This window comes from Cygnus atratus, chromosome 1 (genome assembly GCF_013377495.2).
Source record: "Cygnus atratus isolate AKBS03 ecotype Queensland, Australia chromosome 1, CAtr_DNAZoo_HiC_assembly, whole genome shotgun sequence".
Classification (NCBI taxonomy): Eukaryota; Metazoa; Chordata; class Aves; order Anseriformes; family Anatidae; genus Cygnus; species Cygnus atratus.
In genome coordinates this window covers 84,559,436-84,580,360 of record NC_066362.1, presented here as the reverse complement: position 1 = coordinate 84,580,360, position 20,925 = coordinate 84,559,436, and the positions used below count along the sequence as shown (strand labels likewise).

Sequence of the window (20,925 nt, the reverse complement as noted above, 5' to 3'; positions counted from 1 at the left end):
TGAATCAGAAAATGAATTATACTTCTTTTTGATCCAAAGATCATTAAAAGTAATGTGGCCTCTTTTTTGTACGTAACTTCAGAAGTCCTTGTTTTCTTTAGTCCTTAGCTAGCTGGACTACCAGAGCTTCTGTGGATACTTTTTGATGGAACTTCCAGTTACTGGGTGAATAACTAAAATAAAGTATGATCCCTATTCATCTTAAGGCGTTAATCAGTAAAAGCTATGTAGGAATAATCAGATTTCAGAAGAAAAATAATTTTCTAAAAAGAGTAACATGGTGATGATATGGTAACATTCTGCTATGATACCATATAGTCGCTCCCTAATGTAACAATCTTCAGTTAATTGAACTACAGTCTTATACAATAAGACCACCTCCTTACTTGGCCAATAGTATGGTGTGAGTAATACAAAAATATAAAATTTTGGTAAGACTTTAAGAAATGAATATTGGAAGGTAAATATAGGGATAGAAACGTTAATGATCTCCTAGTCGCTAGAATTAAATGGTGCTGGAAATGCACCAATTTCATGCAAGACGCCTGCATCACAGTCTTTTGTTTCTAGAGTATCGAAATATATGTTTAATTGTAATATAAAACAATACTTGCCACTACAGTTCACTGCACATTTTGTTAAGAGGCATATTCCTATACTGCTTAAAGCTTAGCCTTCCTTGCACTTCCAATGAAAGGAGGATTAACAGAGAAGTTCTTAGTGGTTCTTCTCTGCAGAAACTTACAAAGGAATATTGTATCAGCTATGCAGATCCAAGTCATAGCTCTCGATTCTCTGTTGAATTATAGATTTTAAAAAATAATGCACAACTTACTATGAAATTTAAGTTCAGTGCCCAAAATACCTTTTAATTGTGCTAAAATTTCAGGAAGCAGAACAGAACAAGAATGTCTCTTTCTTTTTCCTTACAGAGATAGTATTATTACTTCCTGAAGAAGGGTCCTGTTCTTCCACATTTTCTATCTTAGAGGATTCTACATCCCCAAGTCTTAGGAATCCACTTCTATATGGTCTCACTTACAGGTAACTTGATTTTTACCGGAGAGTGTTAACCAGCTTACTAAGACTATTTCTTTTAGATGAGTTATTAGAGTACATGCAGTAATCTTTGAGGGAAAAAAAAAAAAAAAAAAAAAGGTCCCTCGTTCTGCTGAGTATGAAGTATTCACATTAAGTAAGTAAGATCCAGCAAAATTCTTATTTGACAGTAATAGAGTGATTAGAGTATTCAGCCCTTCAGAGTCTGGATAAAAATTTTGCTATGAGTCAAGGAGCACAATGACATCTGTGCTGACCTCCCATGAAATAGCAGAATTCCACCAGGTATTCTAAGGTCTTCTACTCTGGTTTTGAACTAGGATTTCACTTTGAAGTTGAAGATGCCTTTTCCTTACCTATGTCCTAGTTGGACAAATCATGACTTTCTGACACACCAAAAAAGAAAAGGTATTAGCAATTCTTAACCCATTCTAATTCACAAGTTATAATTCTACAAGTAACTCAGTTCTGTACAATTGTCCCTATTTACATTCAGTACCAATATAACATGGAATATACCAATGATCTAGCTTACACTAAAAAAAAAAGTTTCTAAAGTTAGATTAGGATGCTCATACAGAAGAAAAATTTGTAAAACTTAATATTCCCTACATATTTCCTAGGATGCTTAACTGAAAGTACTGTCAACACTTAGCATCAAATGTCTCTGGTACATCCATTCTTATGCTTTAAGTAATAGAATATTACTGAAATGTTTTCAAAGACCTTTCAGTTGTTGCCCTGGAAATATCCTTACTTGTCAAAGATGGCAAAATTTTCAATGTTGAAACGATTTAAAAACATTTTACAAAAATTAAAGAAAACACTAAATACAACCAGAATGACAAAAGCAGATATTAGATATTTTACTAGTACCAGCCTCAAATTAAAAAGACCTTTCCAAACTGGTAATGGAGATATACTCAGCTAGGGCATTTATGTTTGCACATTGTTGTTTCATATGAAGTGTAGCGCACCTTCAAGTCTCTGGGTTTTTAAATGTGTTTATTGCAAGAGCTCTGTAATTCCTACTTCCCATGTTAAATGGTATAACAGAAAATGTTGGATGTACAAACTTCAATGACAATCTCCTGTAATATTTTCCCTTAATGGTTTTGCATGCTATACAGTGATTTTGTAAAATGTTTGGATCTTCTCTTTGTACCTGCTTACCATGCTTTTGTTTTGATGAAAGCAGTCCAATAATAAATATAAGCTATGTGCTGCTCAAGTAGCAATCAGTACTTGAAGTATTATTGTTTTCAGCTTATGATTTGGGGAATAAAGGTTGGTTCACATCATTCTATGGAAATGGATGAAAGTGTCAAGAAGAAAACGCATTTCTCTTGGTTTCCAATGTTGTCCTTAATCAGAGGATATATATATATTTTGGTCTTTAGGATATTGAAAGACCTGGCATAGAAAAATTATCACGTTTTGTGACAGTAACATATAAGCTTCAGTATATACAAGGTGCATAGTGAAAGATTAATATCCTTGAATTATTTTAGTTTATGACTCCTTGGAGGTTCAAAAAGAAAAATCCATGGGGGAGGTTCTTTCCTCTATGCATGGTACACATCAGTATGATATATGCTGTCTAAATCTCTGTTTCTTAAACAATATGGGGATTTTGTGTTTGTTTTATTTTTCATACTGTTTGAACTTAGAAGACTGGCCAGTACCAAAAGAGCTGGACCTAATTAAAATGATAGAAAGAAAGGGAGGTACAGAAGTTCAAACATTATTTGCCAATATAAATGCACACCTCCAAACAACATAACACTACAACAAACATTAATAAGCCTCCAAAGCAAGCACCTCCTATCTGATTAGTTTCCATGCAACCAAATTATCAAGAGCCTATTTCAAAAACAGGGCAAATGCAATCCTTTCCCTATTCATGTTCTAAATAATTGAAAACATCCCATTAACATCATTTGACCCTAGGCCTCCACTGGAATACTTTGATTCTTATACCTGTTTTCTTTGAAGGTGATTCTCTCTCTGTAGCTTATGCTCCATCTGCATTAAGAATCTGAGTTTATTGTAATGAAGTCTGTGATCCTTCTTGGACTTGTGTCTGTGTGTAAGTTCTGTTAGCAGTAATAAGTAAGACACCAGTACAGAAAGGGAAGAGTAAATCACTTGTTCAGTTTGTCAGAGGAAGAGAGTAGTCCATAGTATATCAGGATGTACTTACAAGTGTTATTCAAATCCTTCCTTCTAAAACATTGATATTGATTATTTATTTATTTATTTTTACTAGAAGTTATTTCTTCTACAGACGATTTTAAAAGCTTTAAAAGTACTGCTAGGCTTTGCTTGACAATGTAATTCTGCAGTGGATCCATTAATATGAAATATGCCATTGTATCCATTTGGGAAGAGATCTATGCTTGTGTAACAGAGCCACACTTCCCATTGCGATCAATGAGCTTCCCATGCATGCCAGTATTTACTTTCATGGACCCTAAGCAACACCTGGAGCATGTCTTACCTACTTTCCATTTCAGAACACATTCGCGTAATCTCCAGACAGCTCACATTAAAAAATATAGTGTTTCACAATGGTATAACATCCATGTCATGGCTGCCAGATCATTTGGCAGAGGCACGGGAAGGTTTCTTGACTCCTCTAGAGGAAATTTTGTTGTGATTTCTAGGAATAACAGAAGGATTCTCACCTTCTCAGCAAATGAGTTGTGCTTTTATGCCATGTAAGAAATTCTGCTTTGGTTGGTCGGTGAGGCTCACTGCATTCTCCTCCTCTTGCCCTAACCTGCTGCATTATTTTAATAAGAATCCCAACAGCAACGGATCATAATGTTACAGTCCTGCCCAGACTAATAGATAGGTTTTTCTCACCAGAGGCAACTATTTAAAGCTGTCTTCATAGCCAGTGATTGCCACTGCCCAGGAAAACTCACATTTTCCTTTGTCACTAAAAGGGATAAAAATGTATTAGCACCCCACCTTCCTGTTGTTGCCCTTTGATCATTTTCAGACCACTCTAAGTTCTCATATATAACTGTATGTAGGAGCATCTTCTGCAAAGATCTATAATGCTCTGTTTTACTCAGCCATTATTTATTTACCCTGTTCATTTTTTTTGTACACTAACCACTATTTTCTCTTTGTGCCAGATTTCAAATTAGTATGACTGACTCATTACAACACCCTTTTCTTCCTATATGTTTAACTAAATTATTAGCTACCTACAGCATATCTTTACCTTGTAGTGTTATTTAATGATTGCAAACCTTCTGAATATTTAAAACTTCCATAAATTTCTTGGACATTTTATCATGGCAGTGAACAACAACAGTTCTGGTGCTATCATTTTAAAAAATGTTATAAAAATCTAACAGTGCAATAATAAAAGATTATTGCTACCTTGTAATAAATGACTGCCAGATGATTTTTAAAGTATTTCCTGAGAGACTAATTCATTTGTTTTATACTTGATTGTGTCTGTTTTTTGTTTTTTTTTTTTTTTTTTTTTTTGAAAAAGCAGTTTTGTGACATATCACAGACTTCTTCATTTTTCATAGTGTTTTTTCTCTATTATTTCCTTGGAAACTTTCCATCATTTCCAGATGTAAAGAAAAATAAGCAGATATCTCTGAAGATGATGATGATTCTGTGATTCACTGATTAATTAGCACTGGAGCAAGCACAGGATAGTTTAAGGTATCCTTTTTTTTTTTTTTTTTTTTTTTTTTTTCAGAAACTGTGAGATCATCTATTTCATATATGGATGGCAATCACAAAACTTGTTAAAAATTCTGTATTTCTACACAATTTTATTCCCATTTCTGAAAACAACTACAACAAACCTGAGAAATCAGGCTTAGAAAAAAGAGAAATTTAAAGAAATTTTCCAAGGACAAACCACTCTAGTACATACAAAAATAAACGTAAAATTGGCTATCCCAAATGAGATCTGAAGGAAGAGAGAGGAGTACTCTAATCAACTCTGTGAAAGTGCTCACCATTTTTAATAGCTCTAACACTTAACAGCTGCTTGTGTCCTACAGCTGTGAATCAGCATTTCTCCAAATTGGGCTTCTTTTGTAAATGACAAGTAGCATGGCTTCTACTTGTGCCTTATTGCTTTGTAATAGGCACTCACAAAAGCAAATCTGCATTGATAAACTTTTGTAAATTACCCTGGGAAATACAGTATCTTCAGTGCTCTCCTTCAGAATATAATGAATGACTCCTTGCTTAAAGAGATGAAAGAAGTATTTTGCATCTGACGTTATTTTAGTAGGTATTTGTGGGGAAGACTATCTAGATCAAACACGTCTTGTGTCATGGCAATTCATTGCATTTCATTTCAATAAATCTGTTCAACAACACTACAAAATCAAGCTTTATGATATTTTTTGAAATACTTCACTTTGATAAAGGTGAATACTTGGTACCATATTCCCATACCTTCTTTTTATACTCCTTTAAAAGCTACTCTATAGTCAAGCAAGGCTAGAAGCAGCATATAGTCCCTTTGTTATCTGAGATTCTTTGATGACTATTATGTCATCCTTTATCTCATCTCTTTCAATTTAGTTAAAACAATGCTTGTTGAAGAAGAAAGTAGTAACAGCTTGCACCAGAAGACTGTAAAACACTCTCCTAGATGCAAAACAACAAGCCAAATGCCAGTGTGGAGGAAAAAAAAAATGCTTGATCAGTGAAATATTCCCTCCTGATACTTGTAATTCATGAGTGCCTGAACTCAAGTATCAACCTGGCAGGAAACCCTTTATGTTACTAATTCTGTGAAAATTGATTATCTGGTACTTTGTTAAAAATATTCATAGTACCTATTTCAACATCTCAGCTGTCAGTCACATCATAATCATTCACCACAATTGCTAAAAAGAAAAAAAAAATAATTAATATGTGATAGAGCATAATGCATGGCTTGTGGTTTTGTGAAGGTGAAAGAGCAGAGATGGAGGTACACTACCAAAACTCCTCAGCTCCTCTCCATTCCACTTAAAATATGTTAAAACCTTATACTTCCTGTTGTCATGTATGTGTTCACTGATCGTTCTTACCTGCTTTGTGGTTGGTCTTAAAACTGAGAGACAAATGTGAGCGTAACATTGGCTATGTTGGGAAACCCTGCTGAGCTAAGTGATAGAAAGAGAGGCACTGTCACCACAGTTCTATGCGTGTGCCACTTCATGAAAATAGTTAGTACCAGTAGCACTACCTGTGTTATTTCCCCATTGTATGCTTTTGCAGAATAGGGTCACTGGGTTCTTAGTTATCCTTTAAGTCCCATACACACAGGAATGACTAGGCAGAAATAATATTGACATTGCAACTCCGTTCTGTTTTCTTCAGTGATCAAGTGAACTTCAGAACTCAAGTGATGAAGCTCAGTTTCACAGCTTTTATTTTGTTTAATTATTTCTGTGATGCCACTTCTTAAGACCAAGCAATCCCCATTTTGCTCACCTCTTCAGACATATACCTTTGTTCCCTTTAACATCTTTGTTATCTTACAAAGATAACTCCCTTCAACTTACTCACATGTATCCATTTTCTCAATTTTGCAATGTCACCTAAGAGAAATAAATGAAAAAGCTAGAGAAAACAAACAAACAAACAAACAAACCTTCTACCTAAATCCCAAATTTCAAGAAATGCCTAAGTCTGAGTCAGTGTATGACCTTTTGATATAACTTTCTCTTCTGTGTCCTCAGTTTCTTTTCCTTACTGCCTTCAGCTTTCTCTCATGTCTGACTTAAATTATCTTGAATATGACTTGAGAATTGCAGCACATCCAAAACTGTTGAAGGAATAAATAAGAGCTCTGGATGTTCAGCATCCCCCTTCAAGCCTTTTCTGACATTTCTATCAGACAGTGGGCACTATAAAATTTTAATCTATAGAAAAATCACTAAGTGGTAGTATCAGGACATGAAAATCTGACTTGTTTCTTATAAATATATATCATGTTTTGAAGAGGGTAAGTTTCTCTCCTTTGGGAGGTCCTACTAACAATCTCTATACATGTTTTCCTCCAAACTGTCTCACCTGCTTGCTAGTCATTAATTTTGGAAATAAACTGACCCCCCCCCCCCCAACTCTTCAATAGGGAAGGACTTCTTTGTCCTTCTGTCACTAAGTTACAGTGAGATGGGTTGTAACGTGGGGTTTGAGCTATAAAGATGGTGTAATTTTCAGTCTCCTTCTAAGACGATCCCATTTGAAATAATACCTAGTCTAGGCTAGAAAAAAATAAAGAAGATATCTTAAGCATATTTTGAAGGATGCATGGAGCTTAATGGATCTTAGTCACATACATGAAAAATTCTTTCTGAAATTGGGACCTGATTTGGAGCTTCTCAGACACTACATTGTCGTCATTCAGCCACTCAGTCTTTATTGTCCAATTAGTACTATGCAATATAAAGCAGTTATAACAAATGTATTTAAAAACTTGCTTTCTAGTTTTTCTGTAAATTCAACCTTCTGCTACATATTTCTAATACAGATCATCTAATATATTCCATTACATCCATATAGGCATTTATCCTATGAAATACAATACAGATAAATTATTTATTTTTTAACTACTTTTCAGTGACTGATCATTGCTTAGATTAGGAGCTTCAAAAACCTGTCAGCCAGTATTGGGGGTACTGCTGCTGGGCTGTTGGTAATAGATAACCATAACTGCAGCCTACCTCCTCACACAGAGAAAGGTTTATAATTACAGGAATTCAGCAGCACTGTTTTTTGTTTGTTTGTTTGTTTGTTTTTACACCATTACACTATTTTTTGGCACTTTCAGGTAGATGAACTAATGTGTTCTGTGTTTTTTTTTTTTTATGGTCACCAAAGAATATTCTTCAGTGGCTTGACTGATGGCAATGGCTCATGGCCAGACATGAACAAATTAACTACGCAACCTCAAAAGGCTATAGTATGCTCTGTAAGGTTCTAGCCCTTCCAGAGAGACAACAGTTGTTAGCCCACCAGTGCTCATTAACTCAGGAATGTCACCACGCTGACCCAAGCTACCATCTCCACATGCAAAGTACTATGCTGTTAAAATATTTATTTGTAACTGGTTCAGAGGTGACCTTCCTGTGCTCCTCTTCCCAGTGTAGTCATGTTCTCTGTCTTTTCAGTCCTTTCCCACAAGTTGTCTCTTTCCTGTGCCTAAAAGATTACTCTTCTGAAATAATTATATTTAATGTTTATTTGCTGAACATCCTACTTTTATTAAACATTCCCTTCCAAACTTCCTTGGAAACATTCTCGAGCCTCCCTTAAACACACTACAATGAAGTGGAATAACCTGCCCACATCATATTTTTAAAATCTCTATGCAGAATATATGAGCAACTCAGTGGATTTCCCTATAAAAGATTTTAGAGAGAAATAAATTAGATTAGATTAGATTTTACTTGTAAACCATATTTGAACATAAGCCTCCAGATGGGAAAGGTCAGGATTGTATATTAACCCTTTGAACTAGATATCCCCTTTGAAAGATGAAAGTTTGGTAGTAAATGGACCCACAAGTTTTTGAATTATTTTGCATTTAAATAATGGATTTCTTATTTTCATCCATCATTAACCTAATTGATCTCATTTAAAAATGCAAATTGTGGCACTGAACTTTCTTGTTCACAGATATTATTCTTTACTGTTTATCATAACTATCCTTTATGTTTCATTTGTTTCATACATTCATTAACACAAAAAGCTCAAACAAGATAATTTAGCTTATTAACATAGTGTTTACATAATTATTGAGCTAAATAATTAAATAGAATAACTTCTTATTTACTTTTCATTCAATATAAAGAGCTGTACTTGTAGGGAATGCTATATCTTTTAATTTGCATTCTTATTATTACTATTTTTAAAACTGTCTTTTACATTGGCAAATATAGAAATATCATTCCTTTAAGGAAGACAGAATGGAAGGTTGGTCACCACAGTACTGAAATAACACTGAGATGCTATATCGTCCATTTTACTGTTCACACTGTGATTTAGGGAAAAAACAAAAACAAACAAACAAAAACATAAAAGAAAACTGTTTAGGGTAAACAACAGAAGACTGTCATCACAGGTGAGTCTTGTGTGGAAACCTGAAACCTGAAGGTGTACAAAGACTGAACATGTCTCAGAAGAACAGGGAGTCAACTTTAAGACCTCAAATTCTCATTCTCAAGAGAACAGGAATCCAGCAGAATTTCTTAACTGAAAGAGAAAAGAAGGAACATCTCTCCAGGAGAGGAGTTGACCTCCAAAGGATAGGAGCATCCATTGCGAAAGACAGTCCTCCTCTGTCAGAAAGATGGATCAGACTCGGGTATGTGAGAAAACACCTAGCTTTTCCAATATGAGCTTAGAAGGATTTTAAAAACAAACAAACAAAAAAAACCAAAACAAAAAACTAACAAAAAACATCATAAATTTGTATGGTTCTCAGAGCTGAATCTAAGAGCTCTGAAGAAGAAAGCATTAAAGCCAATGAAGGCATTAGGAGTACACCCATTTGTGGACAAAACAACTCTGCTGCTTCAATGGGAAATTTCCTCAGTCATGTGCTCAGTCTCCTTGACATATGTTATATTGTGCAATAGGATGGGCCATGCCAGAGAATGTGCTGCTTTATCTGTGCCATCTTGATACTCCTGAAAGAAGGCTTAAGCTTGAGATATTAGCTACCTGCTTCAAGTCTCTGATGTATCACAGGTCTCTGATGTATCACAGTTCCCAAACACTCAAATTATTCCTCAGCCACCACTCGGCTGAAAGAAAATGAAGATGGGACATATTCTACCCATTTACAATACAGATGTAGGTAACAGGGAAAAATGTCCCTCTCCCCTCAGAATTTATCATAGCTAAGAGGTGTCCAACTTCATGTGCTTTTGTGTGAGCACACAACTGCCTCTTCTGAACTACAAAAAAAACAGCAAGTCCATAGTTGATACAGTCACCCTGAACAGTCACCAAAGATATTTAAAAATGTAACTAATTCATCAGAATTAAACATTAAGATGTAAGAAAGCTGTATTTTTTTTTCTCTTTCAATAGACTGTTCTCGTGTGGAACTGTCTCTTAGGCATTCCCCATAGACAGAGGGTCTAACAGTCATGACCACTATGTATGACCGTTTTCTTGCCTTTTAAAAAGTAATAACTTATTTCATATAGTACTTATGAAATAATTTAATATAGTATTATGAAATAATAACTCATTTCACATATATTTCATATATTGTGTATTTATATATATATATATTAATATATATATATATCATATCTTATATTTTCACATACCACTTTTCTTTCTGAATGCAAAACAGTAGAAATAGTGTTCCAACAAAAAAACAAAACCAGCCAAGTAAAAATAACAGGCTCTCTTAGTGAGAGAATAACTCTCTTAGTGAGCATCAGGTAACGTAGCTCTGATAAAATTACTCTGCCTTACACCAGCAAAAATTCTAAACCAATCCTGTTGTCAGAGAAACCTCCGTTTGTTAATACACCAGAAATCACAGTAGTACACTGTCGTTGAACACACACACATGGACGCGCACACACAATTTTCTACATGGCTGCACAAGTACATTGCTGATTTGCTTATCTGTGGCCTCCTGCATTTGAGGTGCTTTGTTTATTTAACGCAAAATCAATAGCTGTATTTCCCAGACAACAGCCAACAATCTCTTGGAAGAGCTGCCTAATTTTAAAGCCAAGTTCAGACGTTCATTGCAAAAGAATCTAATAACAACCCACAAATGAAGAAACAGCCTCTCACACAAATATCATTAGAATAGCCTATAGAAGCAAGTTAACTGATGGCTATAGACTTGTCAGACTGACAATTCACTGCACATCTGTGTCTGCCAATACAGAATTTACTCAAAATTGCCTCTCTAGACACTTCTTTACATAACACATATTTAGCTTATTAGTGCTGTCATTTGGGAGTGTGGTCAACTTTAGAGCAAATTTTCCCTGTGTCCATTAGCACGGATCACATCACAGATGCCATTTTAGAATCATGATGATTAGGTTTGAAGTTCAAATGATTTTATTTCACTTTAAAGCTTCAAAAACAGCCTCTGGGGCAGACTTACACAATTAATTTTTACTGAGGTCTGGTGGGTAATTTACTGTAGTCAGAGGATTTTTACTAAGGTAAGGTAATTACCACTGGGTAATTTTATGGCACTCTGTTCAGTAGCAAGTAACATGTTGGCTGGCTTCTGCTTGGAAAAGACCCAGAGAAAATGAAGCTGCTGCTTTTGAGACAATGAGGAAAGATGAGCAGAAGTCACTCACTTCCCAGATCTGGACCAGAAGTTGTATTTGCCCTCAAAGTGTCTTTTTAGGAGTGTGCATGAGGACTTACAGTATACAATCCTGTAAATATTGCACTGAGAAGCTTTCAAAACTGAAGTGCTGCACCTGTGATTCCTTAATACAGCAATGAAGAACACCTTATTTTAGTTTGAAAGCAGAAGTAAACAATGAAACAAAACATCCCTCTGAGATTTGTATTTACCACTTACAAGAAGCACTTCCTAATAATCAGTGGCAGCTAGGCTGACAAGCAAACTTCAGAGCAAAGCCGCAGGGGATACGAGTCTATTTTAGGTTTACTGTTGACAGTAAGGGTCAGAGGAAAAATAAACTCAGCAAGCAGTGTCATGCTACCACAAACCTCTGCTGGCCAAGCAGAAAGTAAATTATGGCCAAACCTTTCAGCACAAGAGAAACAATTGGGCTATTGGGCTGCCCTGCAGTGCACAGAGCATGACATATAGATGAACAGGCTTAAGCACAAGTGAGACATAACACAAATTACTGATAAATAAAGCTCAATAGATTGGAGAAGCTAATTATCTCACAGTCTGGACTGGGGTAGAGCATGCTCACCCCAATAGCATTGATATTATTTTAATATCTGAAGTCCGCAAAATTAATTTGGAAAGCCCTGTGAAAACAAGAACTGATCCCAGTCTCCTTCAAGATAACCTTCTTTTGGTCAAGCTGTAAGTAATATGGATAATCTCCAGTTCTGGACCAGACCTTTAAAAAATAAAAGAGCAGTAGAAAGACTCAGAAAGTATTTCTATTACATACGTATATATGCAAAAACACACACATATATATTAAAAAAAACAACAAACACCACCTTTATAAGTTCGCTTCTCAGCTCAATTTTATGTACAGTCATACTACTGGTGAAAGCTGATTTGATTGCTCTATCACACTAAAAAAAAAACAAGATTTGTGTGAGGGGAAGTATATTGCATATTGATATAACTGCTGATGGCATTACTGGCTTTAGTATTCTTAAGTTTACTTCCTATTAAAGATAAAAGCAGCTGTGGGGATTCAAAAGCATCTTTATCTAGACCTCTGTGGACTCATTATAAATACCTGTTTCATATAGTTTGATTGCATAGGACAGATTTAATTTTATTCTATCATTCATTAGACATAAATAAAAAAAAAAACTGTTATTCCAAACATTATGTTACTTTCCTTTTTTTTTTTTTTTTTTTTTTTTAACCTACCATCCACTGGATGCAAACAAAATCCTGCAATTCCTACTGTTTTTTAATCTGCTTTTATTTTTTTTTATTTTTATTTTTTGCATTTTGATGAAGCCACATTTGTTTTGCCCACTATCAGGGGATGGTTGCTTGAAACAATGCAGATTTTTAGTATTATCACTATTATTTACTTTCAAGAATAATTATACAGGGCAGAAAACAACAGAAATAGCTAGGCAATTTATTATTGCCCTTTTTTTCTAACTTGTGATGATGCACTGGTAAGGAGCTATCCACAGATAGAATTCCTCAGATTTTAGAAAGGTGTTTAAAAAACAAGTGCAGTTCTAGTGGGTGATACCAAATCAATTTTGTGTTAATTCTCTGGCAAACTAACATCCATCTGTACCATTCTGTTTCACCCATTTAAGATACTTGCTTATCATTCTATTTCCAAGCTGTCTGCTCATTTGAAGTACACCGGAACATTTGGAACAAGTGCCCTATGGAGCAATGCCACACTACTTGTTTGTGATTTTAGGCAGTGTGACTTTTGGAACTAGAGGACGTCAAACTAACAAATTCTCATGACGTTTCTCATGTTGTCCTGTTAATTCATCTGTTTTGTCAGCACTATTTCTGAACTGCTGTCAGCTGGTATTGAGGTTATATTGGATCATCTCACACATTGGGTCCTGTGAGCATGACTCTCATTAATACAAATAGGATGTCTCTTCCATGTTTGTATCTTATGAATTGATGGGTAAAAATCAGCTTCCAGTGACTGCAGTAATACCACAGCTGTGATGGTGAGCAATAGAGGAGGACAAGCAGGAGAATAAAATCAAAGACCTCAGATCCAGTGCTATGTAAGCCATTCAAAGTCTTTGTGATTGCTCTAGTAAATCATCCTTCTGTACTTTTTCCTTCAAGGCTCTCTGCTGAACCACATCATATTTCTCTTTTCCTAAAATTTCTTTTAAAACGTTGTCCCAGGTAAGACTGCTGAGACGCTGACCATGAAGTTGTAAGCGGTAGGGAAAAGGACAATAGACTGTTCTTAGTCTCCTTGTCACCAGTAATAAAATACTGCTTTCTCCATGGTTTTACATGGTATTCCCACCCTCTCTTCTAAATCTGAGTGTATTTTGGCACATTTCTCATTTACATTTCCATGTATAATGATTCTATACTAGTTCTGGAGAGCATTAAATTGGTTAGTGGAAAATTAATGAAGCAAGCAGGAAGGATAGAGAATAATTACTTGTGCCTTATGGCTTTTGGTAAGTTGGCATTCTGAGGGGGCAGCATAGCACATAAAGCACATCAGGGATTGTAAACACCCTGTGCAGTTTGTCCTTGTTGGAGAACTTCAGTGAACGTGCAGAAGGGTCTTGTTCAAAAAATGAAGCAACAGGCAAATGGAAACATGCTCCCTGCTGGTGTTTAGTAAGATAGCGTCTTGCTGCCTAGGGTGCAAAGGGAAAAACTGTGAATATTCAGGAAATTTTGTATATGACTGGCCACAGAAAGGCTTTTCTGCCTTATGTTACTCACACAAATCAGAAGCTTTCCTTTACCTTGAATCACATTATACTGCAGCCACTGTGACTCAGTTTAAACCTCCTATATTTGCCATGTTTCTGCATCTACTCTACCATTCAATTTGGTAGATCTCCTGTAGTGCCAGCATCTTGAGCAGGGCACTGGAGGAAGAACAAGCAATTTGGATGTGATGGCATGCACCAGATCAGTGGCTGATGGTGATGGCATTTAGAATTCATGGAAATAAAGCTGTTAAGGATTCATGTCTCTAGTACAGATGTCATTAGAACATTTTAGGGGAGGCAGGTGTTTAACAGTCATTTGGTGAAGAAAGGCTTTGATCTCCCTCAGTAAAGTGATGCATAGAATGTATCAGAAAACAGTTATTTTCAGTACACATTACTTATGGATACTAATCCACATCTGCCTCATTTCAGACTTCTTGCAGATGGCATTTTTAGCAACGCTGTCAACTTCTATGCATGGAGTGTTTTTGCCATCACCACATTTTATGTATGCTACAAGTCTTAGACACTTACAGACTATTCCTCTGTTCAGAAATAAGTTATACATGCCAACAGTCCTTGACATGGTGTCTTGGGAACTACCTGCAGTTACTGGAAACTTGTCTGCCTTGTGGACAAGCTTGTCTGCTTTATAATAGGTTCCTTTGGTTACACCTGTCCTAGAAACGGATCTATGAAAGGTCTCTCCCCTTCACTTGGTCTGACAATATTTTGCAAATGTCTTTTTCAGCTGACAAACAAGTACAGGTGTTCTACAGAAGCCCATGTAACAGTACACTGAAGAATGGTTGATATAACACAAGCGAATATGAAAATGTCATCTGATGGTGAAAAGGTGTTCTCCTGAGTGTCTCATAATTTATAAGTGAGAAAAGTGACTTGAAGGACAACACGACTTTCTAGTAGTGCACACAGATACATAGGCAGACTCATGCAAACTTTGAGCATATCTACAGCAATATCCTATATAGACAAGTCCTAAAAATACATTTTAAAGGGCTCTTCCTCCTAGACTTTTGCTATTCCAGAATTACACAGAGTTTCATTAGCAGGATTCAAAGTTACTGAGGCAGTCTGGCTGAAAACTTTGTTTTTTTTCATACCCTTGTTTCAAGTTTTCAGATATTTTCACGGGGTAGTCATGGACTACTATGATCGATGTTAAAGACCTCTTTGATATTGCTACAATGATAAACAAAAAAGACAAATGCATTTCCTCTCTACCGTTTTTCAAAGCAAACCAGGAACTCAGTTCCATAGTATTTTCACTAGTAAAACACTCACTAACATCTTTAGAGTTACTCCTGAAAAAAAAAAAAAAAAAAAGAGATTGGCATAAAGAAAGATGTTATCCATACTCACTGTATCAGAGATTTTTATAATTTTCCTACAATAGAAACTCTAAAACAAAACAAAACTATAAAAGCAAGCATATATGATGTGTATTACTTACAGTGTATTTCTAGAACCTGCATTGCTATCTGAGGTGTAGAGTTTAGGGACTCATGATCTACTCTGCAACTTACAACTGCACCATCATCATTGCGATCTGCAAGGAAATCCAGTGTACTGCTGACTGTGAATGTTTTACGATTTGCATCTTCTTCTTTTAAATATTTAACATCTGAAAGAGAAAACAAGCAAACACTTTTGTCTTGAGTATTTTCAGAAAAAAACAGTCCAACATCAAGCAGCTACATTATCTACCATACTTGTTGAAAAAACATACCTTTTATATCTATATTGATCCCTTTAAACCACAAGTAATTAGACTGCAGTTATTCCACAATTTTCTCCTATTATCAGAGGAGGAGATACACATTGAAATCAAAAATTTCAAAACTGGTAACATGACACTGCACTCAGAGGGCAATTTCTTTCACCATTCTCTCGTATTTTTAGGTCCAAATCTGATATAAACTGTCTCTGCAGTTCTTCAGAAAAGTGCAGTCTCCTCCCACCTTTGCTTTCCTTATGTATTCACAGTGTCACTAAATATTAAATTTTCTATGCCAATGCTTATAATCTTTCATAGTAATGCAACATACGAATATTACTAAAGCCATGTGAACTAAGGATTGCATGCATTAATCCTGTGCTTACTTTATTCATTGGTTATTCTGTTTGGCTAGAATTATGCTAATTTATGAATTAAACTAAACCAAAATATAGATACAAACATTGACAGAAAAAAATAGAAATAGAGCACCTCTTAGTATTTAACTGAATCTACAGACACATCCCAGAACACCATAAATAAAATTACTTCAGAGATAGCTTCCACTCACTGCTTTATACCATGGTAAATTGGCCTACAGTTTAACAGCAGATCCCACTAAAAATCCCTGTCAGATACTACTGTGTTGGGAGCCTACAGTCATGCTTAAGAAGAATTCAACTCAGCTCGAGGTTAAGGTTGAAAATCAGAAAGTTTCACTGTAAAACAAACAAGTTACATCAGAACTAGAAATCCAAAAGAATGAGTATTTAATTTGAAAAGTTATTACACATAAACTGCAACATGAGATCTTCTTACACATACTTTAGAACTGTTTTACCTGGTTTCCAACTACTTAGAATAGTTATTGATTTTAATTTATTTCAGCAAAATTGTAAGCTGATAATATTGATTTATTACAAGGAAGGCTTTAAAGGATATGTGTAAATACATAAATATATATATTAAATTACATTGAGATTGCATATGTCCTCTGTGTCCTACAAAACTGAAAAACAAAATGTGAAAGGTTTCAGTTTTACAAATTATACTAAATCCCATTAGAGAAGAAGATGACCTACATAAAATTTCCATGAGAGATCAATTTTAGAAAACAAATCTTAAATGGCTTAGGTTTCTTCTAGATTAAAAATACCTCTGAAATCAGAAAGATGGCCTTTTTCATTGTCTCCAGAAAAATGAAGACACTGCATAGTTATACAACTTCTTTTTTTGTTTTGTTTTGTTGTTTTTTGTTTGTTTTTCCCTAAGAAATTTATTGCATACAAGCATTTTGTTTGGTAGTTGGTTGCTAAGCTTTAAGAGATTCAATTTCTGCCAAGGTGGCAATTAATATTTAGAGATCAGAAGGTGAGAGAAATATTAACCAGGACTAAAGCAAAATTATTAAAATCAAAAAAACAAATGTCTTCACTAATTTTTGAAGCACACATATGAGATTTTGTTCCAAGAGTTAGGTTTCAAAATGTAATAATAACCACCTACATAGATAGCTTTCTGTTTGTAAGTAATGTACACATGCCGCTGCTTACTGACTTCAGAGGGAGGACAGACAGCTCCTGAAAACATCAACAACTTTCATTTCAGTGAGAGGCTGTGGATGCTTAATCCATCAGAAAAACAAAAACAGTTGATTTCCTAAGTGGATGTTTATAAGCGTTTCTCTGGACACCTCTTATTTGGAGGCATTAAACCCTTAATTACCTCTGTAAAAAAAAGATGGTGCTACTATTCTATAAACTGTTGACATCCTCATCAACAGAACTACTTAGCTTGTCCACTTTACCAGCTGTATCTTCTTGGATGTTTCTTCATAGCAAAATGAAGGCGTGACTGTAATATATGCTAACAATGTAAGCCCATCTGGATATAAATAGCAGTGGAGATCAAGCAGTGGGCATGTTACTGCATACTAGCTTTCAGAATACTTACCTAGGGTTTTTAAACAATTTGGTTTTTAAATAAACCCTAATAATAGGGTTTTCAAATAATTTGCAAATATGTCTATTGTAGCCTATTTCACTTATTTTCTTGCTACTCCTCTCTCCTTAAAAAAAGGCTAAAAAAATCCACTGCAAAGGAACCTTTCCTGGAAATGACTATAACCAAATGGGTTCAGGGATGCCTAGACAGAAAGTAGCTTTAGAGAAGAGGAACTGGGGATAGTGAGTACAGGTTGAAAATTACTCAACAGTGTGTCTTTACAGGGTTGAAAGCTAAAAAGAGACTGCTCTGCACTAGTAATAGCATAGCCAGGAAGGCAAGGGAAATGGTTATTCTTCTTTGTTCAGTATTTGTGTGGCTGCATCTAGAGTAATAGACCCAAATTGGGCTTTCCAGGACAAGAAGATGTCAACCAACTGGCGTGGGTTCAGTCAAGAGCCACAAAGATGGTGAGTAGCTGGAGCAGACAACATATAAGGAGAGGTTGGAGACAGTTGGGTTTGTTCAACCTGATGAATAGAAGACAAATTGCTGTCTTCAAATACTTAATGCATAGTAATAGAGAACAAAGATACCGAATCTTCTTGGACGTGTACAGCAAAAATTGAGGGGCAGTGAACACAAGTTACACTACAGCAAATTCTGATCATGTTTCATGAAATATCTAGATATAATGAAAATTCTCCCCAGTAAGGGCTTTCAAATACTGACAGACTGGAATCTCTGTCTTGCAGACTTTTCAAAACCAAACTGGACAAGACCTTTTTCAACCTGATCTAACTTTTGAACAGAGGTTGGGTCATCTGATCTCTAAAAGCCTACTATGGGGCCCTTCTATGACTATCAGATAAGCATACATACAGATACACTAAGATTATCTAACACTAGTTTATATCTCATAAGTATAGATGTTTGATAATGAAAATAATAAAAGGAAGTGTTAGAACATCTGTCATACATTGTTCATTGTCAGTCATTTATAAGAGCGCATGCATACAGCATTCATATAGAAACACAGATCTTTTAAAATGAAAATTCTGCTGTTTTACAAGGCAAATATAATTTTTGTTTACTTTTAAAATCAACTTCTACCATGAAATGGCCTTGTTATCTAAAAAACTTTCAGCTTCTGCCTATAGGTTTATGAAGACAAAATGTTCAATGCCTTTGTAGATGTTTTGTGTATATTAACATATATAAACTAATTCAAAATATCTTAATCTGTTGAGACAAAATCAACTGCTATTATCTTATTTATTTTTGAAACTCAATTTTCCTAAAAAAAGAAAGAAAATCCATAAAAATATTCCTGAAACTTAAAAAGAAATATTTTACATGATATTGTTGATATAGCATGCGTTTAATATTATTGAAAAAATGCAATTTTTATATAAAAATGCATACTTAGCTTCTCCCATATTTGTGTTTTTAATAATCTCCTTCTAGAAAGGTAACTAGAATGCTAAACTGCAGATTCTTTTGTTAATTTGGTGCACATGAGAGACAGAAAGCTAAAATAAAAAGTACAGTACTCAGTGCTTCACATTCAGTCTCTCTTATTACTAGCACTTACTCCATGATACAGTATTCTTTTACCACATGATGATTCCTTTTTTGAGTAACAGCAATAGAGCTACAATTTTAGAATGCCTTTTTCTCCTTTGGTGCAACTCTGAACTCAATGCATCATTTATATTCTTTTGCACCATGTATAAATACACTGTAACACAATTGGATTTACTGGTTCTAGACAGACGAACTCCTAACCTTTAATGTCAGCTGCATTAGCATATAATTTCATATCTATTTTCTCAGATTTATCATTTCACCTTTTACAGTGCACAAAGCTAATGTAACTTCTGCTGATGCCACTGCAAACTGGTTAGGTTATTTTATTTCTAACCTTTGTGAAATGGCAATGTGCTCTTCAGAAGACCTAGAAAACTAAACTGAAATGAATGTGCTCAGTGCTTTCCTCTCATTTCTGTTTTTTCCCTTTAACCATTCTTTTTCACACATCAACATCGTTCCTTCCCCAACCCCTCTTTAAAAAAGGAACAAACATCCCTTTAGGATCTGCTAAGAAGAGCAAATTAGTTAAGGAGCCAAATGGCCAAATTGCTTGTTTGGCTTCAAATACATGTCAGGTGAAAGAAAGGCAAAGTTTTTACACTGGATTTAAAATATAATATAGCAAATATAATATAGCAATTTCTTCAAATTTCCCAGTGACTGCTAAGAATGGCTACAACTCCTTACCTGAGCAGACTCCATAACTCCCCTATGGGAAGTACACTTTCCCATCTCCTCCAGACAGTCCTGCCTCACCCAGTCATTTAGGGTAGTATAACATAAAATTGGCAATTGACTAAATCAGACATATGTCATATGACAAAGGCAAAAAGAAATGAAAAGGTAAAATATCTGAGGTGAGTGTTACTGCTGTGACAACAGTAATTCCATAAAACATTTGTCTATGAAACATCTACATTAAGTTTAATATGCTGAACAGAGTTCAGAGCAATTCAATACATCAGTTTTTACCACTGGAAGAGAAAAATAAAATGTTGGTTATATGTCCACTACAGTAATTTATAATCAATTCCTTATCTACATACTATCACTAACTCATTTGACAGTTGAATATTAAACTCTTTTTTTACAAATATAAATTAAAAATATAATTCTAAACAATGCATAGTTTTGACAATTGGATCAAATTACATGGGAGTCCTTTCAAATACCTTTAACTTCTTTGTCATTCTTGAACCATCTGATATCAGCTGCTGGCTTACTACCAGATGTCTTGCAAGTTAGCTGCATCCTCTCTCCCTCCATAACTGGTGAAGTAAATCCAGTAATTTGTGGCTTCTCAGGAACACCTAACAACCAAACAAGCAAAATGTTTCTGATATTTTCAACTGCTAACATAAATATATGACCACCTTAAAGTTATTTTTTTCATGTACTCTAAATTCTGGAAATAGAGTAATTAGTTGCCTTTTATCAAAACTGAATGCCATTGTTTCTTACTGTAAATAAAATGCCAACATGAACTT

General features: G+C 35.0%; 1 protein-coding gene across 1 annotated transcript in view; it reads right to left on the bottom strand.

The window, feature by feature from the left end:
• Window positions 1–20,925, bottom strand: part of CADM2 (cell adhesion molecule 2) — a 645,157-nt gene that overhangs the window by 101,455 nt on the left and 522,777 nt on the right. Inside the window, exons 4-5 of the mRNA XM_035540482.1 lie at window positions 20,611–20,748; window positions 15,638–15,808 (exon numbers count right to left, since the gene is read on the bottom strand). Coding sequence (XP_035396375.1) covers window positions 15,638–15,808; window positions 20,611–20,748 — 309 coding nt within the window. The remainder of the gene's footprint in view (window positions 1–15,637; window positions 15,809–20,610; window positions 20,749–20,925) is intronic.